We start from the raw sequence: 9,500 nt of genomic DNA on the forward strand, positions 1-9,500 counted from the left end.
TATATATATATATATATATATATATATATATATATATATATATATATATATTTAAAATTCCTAAAACCCATTAAACCGATGACTCAAATAGATTTATTATATATGTTGCGAAAAAACTGCTTCCGCCAGGACTCGAACCTGGAACCTTCCCACTTTTCGGGCGGGATGCCTTTCCATTCGGCCACCGAAGCTTCGACAGTAATCTCGCAACACAATGTTTATAAATTCTCTAAGGTATAAGTTGAGAGAAAGAAAGACCTCGTAAGAGATTTTTCTAATTTTTCTGTAATTTTTCTTTATTTACAGGTTTTTCCTTTACATGAAAAACTTGTGACAACCAATCCTGAGTACGGGGTGAGTAGTCACATGTGCACGACTTTGCTTACTAAACTTAATAATTTTTTTGTACATAAATATATATAAGGATATTATTTCATCTAAAGATTAGGTTATAAAAACTATATAAAAACGTGCGCAATAAAAAATATTACATACATCTTCTTTTTCTAATCAGTATGTAAACAGTGTGACAACTAGATCTGGTCCAAAATGTTTTTACCGTGGATGTCTCGTTAGACATGTACACATGTCACAGTCATCGTGGGTAAAGGATTAGCAATCTCGAGAGAATCAGCGTCGGCCATTAATTTTTCGTAAAACGAGCGTTATTAGCGTGGTTGGCTAGCATCTGTCACGCGCTAACTACCCTAATCTCTGCTACGCCGATTGCATTTGTAAGGGGAAGCGAGGTGCGGTCCGAAGTCGAAAGTTAGTATCACGATATGCGCCCTGTTAGGAGCAGCTTGTCAAGAGTCGAGAGACGGGTAACCAGGATAGTGTTAACTATCCGCCGACACATAATTATCAATTTACGTGCTCACTCAATTAAACATTGAGATACCGACAGATCGTGTGAGCGAATTTCAGTGTGGCGAATTCTGTTTTCTTTTTTTTTTTAACGCTTCTCTCTGCTTTCTCTTCAGCCGATATTAAATACGGCACTGATCGCACGGCGCGGCGTGACCCGCGCGATTTTTAATTACGTTTTTATTAATGACGGCTCCACGAGATCTAACAGTTGTAATTTATAGCGCGGAAGTTGCGCGCATACGAAAATCTTCACGGAACATTTGAAAAATGGACGAAAGTTTCAACCGAGAGAGCGCGACGAGAGAAATTCACTCACCTGCACCATCAACGAGATCGCCACTAGTCCTTGACTTTTGTGCTGCGCCTCGCTCATATTGTGATACAGTTCGGCGTTAAAACCGTAGACTTGTATCTGTAACAGAGAAAACCGCAAAGAAATTACTTCCCCGGTGGAATCGTGCCGCCAGCATAATCGTATCTCCCGCAACGCCGACAAATTTCGTCCTCGCACGAACAAATTCTCGAGTTTAGAGTTTAGATTCCGGAACATTTCGTGCTCGAGGGCGCCTCATGCCACCTCGTTTCCCTCGTTACCCCTTGCTCCTATCTTCTCTCGAGATCGACTCGCTACAATCACATCTCTCGTCGACAATCGCCGGCTTTATTGCATCTAATTAAGCGCGCAGCTCGAAATGTCAATTTTTGTTTCAGACAATTTTTTCGCACGTCTCTACAAACGCTGGTGCACGAAAACGCAACGCCACTCGATAAAAAATGATAATTCCAACGATATTAAATTTTTGTGGAATGCGAATCTTCTCGTTGCAATTTTATATATTTTATATAAACCAGTGATACATATACACACAGAAAAATCGATTCAAGATTCCACTACATTATTGGCATTCGAAATATTCGTCTTTATCGAAAGATGTCAATTTTTGTCTCAACAATTTTTTCGCACGTCTCTACAAACGCTGGTGCACGAAACGCAACGCCACTCGATAAAAAATTATAATTCCAACGATATTAAATTTTTGTGGAACGCGAATCTTCTCGTTGCAATTTTATGTATTTTATATAAACCAGTGATACCTACACACACGGAAAAATCGATTTAAGATTCCACTACATTATTGGCGTTCAAAATATTCGTTTTTGCCTCTTCCATGTCTTAAATAAATATTTTGCAAATATTTATATCGAACCAATGCCTATTAAATCGCATACACGCGAGAGCATATAAATCTTGCAACTTCAGAGGCACCGAAATTCTTAAGCGCATACCATGTGTAGGTGCTTCTTTCCTTTGACATTTTTGCGCGCCTTCCTATGTTAGAAGCTTCGCGTTTGATAAACGGAAATATTCCTTCGTGCTACGTATTCTTCGAGAGATTATGGAACTTTTGCGATGAAACGATAACGGAACAAATATCATTCTTCTTTTTTCTCCCTCCTTCTCTCTCTCTCTCTCTCTCTCTCTCTCTCTCTCTCTCTCGTCGTTGCGATGGCCGTGTCCGCGAGATTTAATGACAGGCAGCACGAGATATAATTCATATCTTTCAGAAACTCACAGCGCACGTAACTCGCAGGTAAGTCGTGAGACGGATCTATTGTCGACGTGCGCGCGCGGCCGCAGCGGCACGAGAGCGGCGTTCAGTTTATAGAGGAACGGAAAGCAAGTCGCTCGTGAAATGTATCTTGTTTTTGGGACATACATCTCGTTTCGTATCTCATTTCCCGCGAATGTCACCTGCTATATAAGTTCTGTATGCTGGATAAGGCGCGGGAAAGAGACACCGACGCACGTGTGCTCCCCTCGCGAAGAAAAGGATTTCGCCGCGATCGCTTCTCTCTTTGCAATATTCCTCTTCCACCCTCTCCTCTCTATCTCCCTTCTCTCTTTCCCTCTCTTTCTCGTGTTTCTCTCCCCTCTTATTTTCTTCGTCAGTCCTTCGGCGTATCCATATATCTGTTTCTTTCGGCCGGTAATGGCATTGCCACGGCACTTCCGGTTGTGCCTAGGGGTATTCGAGATGCCCGCGACGCGACGAGTTCTTCTTCAAAGACGGCAGCTATGCTGCTGCAGCACGACGAATGGAGGCAAGAATATGAAGAAGAAGAGACGCGGAAATAGAGTGAGTACGCGCGCGCGCGCGAGAGAGAGAGTATGTGTGTATGTAAAAGGAAGTGAGAGAAAGAAGAGGAAAGAAGAGAGACAGCAAGAGAAGAAGCGAGAGGATTGCCGCGAGTGAGTGTAAATCCACTGCGTCTGATCAAAGTATGACTCTAGTACTACTAGGAATAGGAAAGATTCTCTCTTTCTTCTCATTTTCGTGAAATTTCCTCCTCCTCCCCCTTCTGCTACTCCTCCTCCCTCCTCCTCTGCTCTGCCTTCAATACAGCGTTCCCATCTTTTCTGCCTTTTAGCAGGATATTTTCCTCTTGGTGGCATTCCGCTTGTCGGAAGAACTTCTATACCGTCACAACGGAGTGCCGAAAAATGTTGTGCTCTCCGGGACATGTATGTGTCACGAGGGACCATTTGTCGATATCGATACGGTGAGAATGAAATTACGCGGATGATGTTCATTAGAGCGTTACGAAATGTGCTTTACGAATTTAAAAGTAGAAGTAGATTGAAAAGTTATATCTGCATTCGCGCTTTATGTAATATCGAGCGACTAATTAAGGATACGGATAACGTGCTTTAATTTGCATGCGCGCGAATATTTATAGACGCGTAATAACATTGTGCCAGATGGTCAAATCGATCCTTCCATACGCAAGTGACCGGTAATAAAAAGAAAGGAATGTCCATTATTGTAACGCGCAACGTGCGCGCGTCTATTATTCGCCATTTCCGATTAGCTCTCTCCACGTGTTCTTGGTACTTTCTTTCTCGCCTGAGCGATATCGTGCCTCGCATTGCGAGATTCGCCACACATCCCCGCTTGAAACAACAGCTCGAGATAACTCGAAAAAAACACGAGCACAGCAACGAGACCATGAAAGCAAAGTTTGTCCGGCGTAACTTCCCTAGCGAATTCGAAAGAAGAAATTACGTGAATTAGCAGAGCGACTTATTTCGACGTTTGATTGACGGTTTTTACATGCAAACTGAAAGTTTCAATATTTATCGCGAGTAAACAGCAGCGGAGAAGTTAGCTACGAAAACAACAGCGTCTGGAGAATTCAGCGAGCATTCGTTCGAACTTCATGAAATTTAATGCATGAATATATTTCAAGACTATCCGCAGAGCTAGCTTTAAGGTAAATGGGATGGGTAGTGCGCATTTAACCGTAACTTTTACCAACATATTCCAATTTCTAAGCGTATTCTGAGTGCGGGCGACGTAACCTTATATGGCGCGCGCGTTTCGATATACTTTTCATAACGTTGGAATTATGAATCGCGTCGCTCTCGAATCGAGGTGACGCGCGTTTCCACCCCGTTGTTTTTGCCCTTCGCTCGGAAGCACGATCGTATGCCTTCGTTCTTCCGCGCGTTATTTCGCGAGCTCGAATAAAATTCCGCGGCTGTTAGCGCTCCGCGCGACCATCTCAAAATTCGTTGTCACGGGCGAGCGAGATCCTGCTTGACGATTGCCGAGCTAAGGCGCCGTGTATATATAGTCCGGGCTTTCTGAAATTTGCTACGCTCCGGAAATTCGGAATTCAGCGCGGCTACACGCGAAGTGCCGAGCTGGCCTTCGCTCTCCTTCGCTTCACGTACACTATCCGATCTCCTCGTATCTTCTGCGCACTCGCCTCTCATCCTGACCTGATGCCTCTTTCCCGACCGCCTCCTCGCACTTTACCCGGCCACTTTGCCACCACTGGAGCATAATCACCACCCTGGAAGACTGTGACGAACCCGCAAACACGGCCGTGCATTCGGTAAACGTATTATCCTCTTTTTAAGCAACAATCATATCTCATGATTATTTTTACACGCAAAATAGGACAATTATGCTGACGAAAAAATTACTCTGAAATCGATATAGTTCTTCTCGGTATCATGATAATGTTACTTTTACTTCCTCCCCTCTCCCACTTCGGTCATATTCATTATTGCAGAGGACAGCTATGAACCCCTTAATCTCTTCAGTGATGATTTAAAATGACTGCGCGATTTTCCCCAGAGAGGGATTTTTTGGTAATAAGTATATCTAGATTTATTTTTTTCTTGTGGCTATTTCTTTTTTTCTTTTTTTCTTTTTTGAGGGACTTTGGGAAATAAAACACAAAATATATCTAATTTGTATTTTCTGTTTGAGTTAAAGAAAAACATAATAGTTTAAGTGAAAATCAAAAGCAATTTAGTCGTTCACCACGGAACTTTTCCGGGTAATATCACTTAAAGGGGTTAAAGTGGAGCAGTAAAAATGTTTCTAATTGAATTAGTAAAAGGAGTATATCTCCTCGGTAATCAGCGAATATTCATTGATTTTCAGTGGAAGCACTGTCACCTTACTGCTCCGTGTTGTATCTCACTGATTTGGATCAGGAAGATTTCACTATAAAATCTGCAATGTACAAATTCGTTATACGCTGTACCAAAACTAACTTTCTGCGTTCGCGACGATGAAATTAACGGGTTCCATGCGCCTTGCATGCGAACACTGTCTGTGTTTGCAAATTGCATGAATAATCCTAACAACCACTATTATAACTGATTCTTTCAGTGGTTGATTTTACTGATTGATTGACATAACTGAACTACCAGTTGCAAGTGTAATATTTCAGTGAAGAATACGCTGATTGTACTTGATAGAGTTATGAAGAGAGAACGCGATGTTTCAAATTATTTTGCACGATAACACTCGACACAGTACCAACACTAAGCAGTAATAGTAACTAATATGACAACACTAGTTAACCTATTGGCCTGGACCTACGAGGCTATCTCGTAGTTACGATACAAGCTGCCCGAACCGGACACACGAAGCTGTCTCGCGTACAAACTTTACCTGAATCTGATTACACAGTAACTCGCATGGCTTTGACACTTTTGCTATGATAATGATAATAATAATAATAACAATAATAATATCGCGCTCTTTACTAGTCACAAACAAGAAATAAAATAAAAATAAATTTTAATACAAAACTAATATAGAGGAAATTGGTTAAAAATAAAACAGTTGTCGTTAGTTTCTTGTTTTAAGTGAGCCGTTTTTTCGTGCGAAAAGCAACTAGCACGATAAAATAGCTCGTTTAAGACAAAAAACTAACGACAACTGTCCCAAAGTTTATTAGGATCTGATTTGCCTCGGACGATCCTGTACTCCAACTAAAAAGCGAGTCTACAGCGACGTATAACTGCTATGACCGTTTTATCTGAAAAATTGAGACAGTTGATGTATACATGAAAGAAAAACGCAAATAACTAAAACTAAAATATAGCGTACGAAATAAGCACTATAATAATTATTATACAAGTATAAGACACAAAATTGGAGGCAATATGACTTTCCGTTCCCAGAGAACGAAGAGCAGAGAGCGAAGACGCTGATCTAATTGGAAGGCAAGACATTGTAGTATTTCATTGTAGTGTAAGGAAAGGTGGCTCGCGGGAAGGAAATTTGGACGTCCGGTGACGAAGGAATGCCAATTGACTTTGACCGCGTGCGGTACGTGGAATGTTCCCGTGCAACTGGACATTGTGATGCAAAAGCTCTTTTGTGATGCAAAATAACCGTTTTTACAAAATATACATGAACAAATAAAAGACTTATATTCCGTGATATCGAATTGTTCGCGTCGATCGTGTGCCAATCGTGCGCTGTTCGATCCGGAAATAATAAGCGTCGATTCCCAGGTACATCCGTTCTTTCTAATCGGATGCAACGCTCTCGTATTCATAACGTCACGCGTATTCTTCCTGCACCGCGCCTCCACTTTGGAGGGCAGGCAGGTGATAACGTCCCGCGAGTCACGGCCGATATGAATATTCGATACGCGCGCGCTTCATTCGTCGTGCGCACCAAGTGTAAAATCAGTGAATGCAATCGCTAGGACGGGTGTACTAAACTGAAAAATCGGCACCTCGGGATGTACAGGGTGCCGCGCGTTCAAAAGTATAATGTATTTTTCCATCAGACTAGGGCCTCGATTCTCGCTTCAATCCCGATCATTTCAGCGATGGAATGTAGAAAAAAAAGGAAAGTAAAAAAGCAACGTTCGATTCAATTAATTAAGCTGACACAATTAGAAGGAGAGCAGAGCTGCATAACGAATTGTAACATGTTTGGACATGTGTGACCGTGAATTATATATGTGACGATTTATAAGCCGAGATGATAAAATAGACTCGTCGACTTGATTTTTCGATTCAATCCTCTGATTTGTAATATTTATACAGAAGATTAAGGCTGTCGGATTATGCACAGCTAGCCTGTGTACACGTAATAAACGTATACCGTAGGATTACGTTTGTAATCCGGCGGCTTAAATGCGCCCGTAAATATTACAAATTAGGCGACCGAATCGAAAGATCGAGTCGACAAGTCCACTTTATACCTCGACCTGCAAATTACCGCCGACGAGTAATGAGAATTTTTAATTTTGTTAGATACAGTTTGCTGTACACGTATATAACGCAAACGCACGGCGCTAACCGCAGAACGTTATAAATCGTAGCCGATGGAACGGATATAAATTAAAATCCATGCCCGGGCAGATTAAATAAGAAGGGTGCGCACGTTGCATTACCATCGTAATTGAAAAGTGCAATATTTCGAAAAGGCGGTAAAACTAACAACGTTACAAACTCGGGAACGCTTTATGCTCGATTAAAATTTAACTTCGCCCTCGTGTTTACACGCTTGCGCGTTTACAAAATTCAATTTCTTGTTAACGTTTAAATGTCGAAGATAAACATATCGCTGGGAAATGGACGGCATGTACCGGCCGCAACTTGATGGACGGATTAAAGCGCGGATCAAAATTCGCGCTCCGTACGCATTGTTCGTCCGTTTGCCAGTTCTTAAGGGGATGACTATACTTGGCATGATTTTATCGACGAAATAAAAACTTTTTTCTACAAAACATACGTTGTATCGCTTGCACAAAATTGCGAGTGCTTTTACACGTAGTGAAGGTACGTGCAATAATGAATTGGGGTATTGCTCAATATGTGTGATGAAATCAATAAAAAATTTCAAAATTGACATCTCGAGCTGTCAGCTGGTATAAATATTTGCCTGACACAAGAGTTATGCAGCTTGTACATACGAACATGTGTTTATTTTGCTCTGGAAAATTTCAGAAAAACATTGCTACCTTCACAATTGAATATAGAAGTTTGAAAATATCGAAAATATTTGCAGAAAGATTTCTGTACATGTGTATGATTTTTTTTCTAAATATGATAAAACGTAGCAGTACATTCGACGTCGTTGATGCTTTAAGCGATGTTTACAATAAGAACTTAAGCTTTAGGTCTTAAGCCGTAAAAAATTCACTAATCACAGTTGATTATTTTCCTCATATTTGACTGTGATTGGACATTTTCTTACAGTGAACATTTTCTTACATTTTCTTTAAGCCTTAAAGATTAAGTCTTATGGCTTAAGTTCTTATTGTAGACATTGCTTTACGAGCAATGTTTCATGAACATTAAAATAATTCATGGAAATCAACGTGGCGTCAACGTGTTAACTTTTCATTTATCTTTTCTAACATTTTTCTTTTTTTATTATCATATAAGACCTATATGTAAGGTAAAAAGAAAGTGCAAATTCTTGGACCTAATCATGAATATTATAATTATTATATTATAATCATGAATATTATATAATTCATATTTTAATCTTTAAATATGGATATTTAAACTTTTAACTGGAATATACGTATATATATACAATATATGTATATATATTTTTTTTATGTTGAAGTTTTAAATACTCGTATTCAAAGATCAAAATGATACGAATGTCTAGGCATTGGTACTTTCATCTTACAAAAAAATACGAAAAGGATAACGTAATCGTGTTAGCGACGATCACTTCTACGTTATCGATAATTTTGCAGCCTGTCATTCACTTTAGCATTCCCTTAACGGAATATTCTGCGATATTATTCTTCGCTTTCGGGCATAAAGACGCAAGAGAACGTAATTTCGAAATCCACGTCGTTGCGTCCTTTATCCGCGTGTCCTCGTGCGAGAACACACTTTAACGGTAGGTTTTTATAACGGGAAATTACGGCAATCACCGCCGCGGTCTCACGCTGTATCGTCGCTCGTGTCTTTTTTTTCTCGAATTCACGAGGACGTGCATCAAGGATAATTCACGCATTAGAGGGCGCGCTTATGGCGTTCTTGCGACCTATGGGCATGCCATCGCGATTTCTAGCACAATGCGCTATTCTGCTATGATAGATATACAGCAGTAATGCTGCACATCTCCCTCCCTTCCACCCTGCCTGACTGCCAGCCTGCCTTTACCCTTCCACCTACCGGCTCTATATTAACTCACGAGTGCCGCCTGCACAGACACGAATGTCTATACGGGCACAACGACGTGACAATACATGTGCAAGGGTACGCGTGCATTAATATGTAGATGCGTGTGCATATACATATATATATATATATATATATATATATATATATATATATATAT

The 9,500-nt window shown here is 40.6% G+C and overlaps 1 protein-coding gene and 1 non-coding gene across 6 annotated transcripts in view; both read right to left on the reverse strand.

The window, feature by feature from the left end:
* Positions 1-9,500, reverse strand: part of LOC116850213 (carbonic anhydrase-related protein 10) — a 158,586-nt gene that overhangs the window by 24,877 nt on the left and 124,209 nt on the right. For all 5 annotated transcript variants that reach the window (XM_032828224.1, XM_032828223.1, XM_032828225.1 and 2 more), the window contains one exon: positions 1,187-1,282. In XM_032828224.1, the coding sequence (XP_032684115.1) occupies positions 1,187-1,282 (96 nt within the window). The remainder of the gene's footprint in view (positions 1-1,186; positions 1,283-9,500) is intronic.
* Trnaf-gaa lies at positions 118-191 on the reverse strand. The gene has a single exon. It is a non-coding gene; the product is annotated as a tRNA-Phe (tRNA).

Source organism: Odontomachus brunneus, unplaced genomic scaffold, assembly GCF_010583005.1.
Source record: "Odontomachus brunneus isolate Ranch 3 - 2012 unplaced genomic scaffold, Obru_v1 Obru_scaffold_137, whole genome shotgun sequence".
NCBI lineage: Eukaryota > Metazoa > Arthropoda > Insecta > Hymenoptera > Formicidae > Odontomachus > Odontomachus brunneus.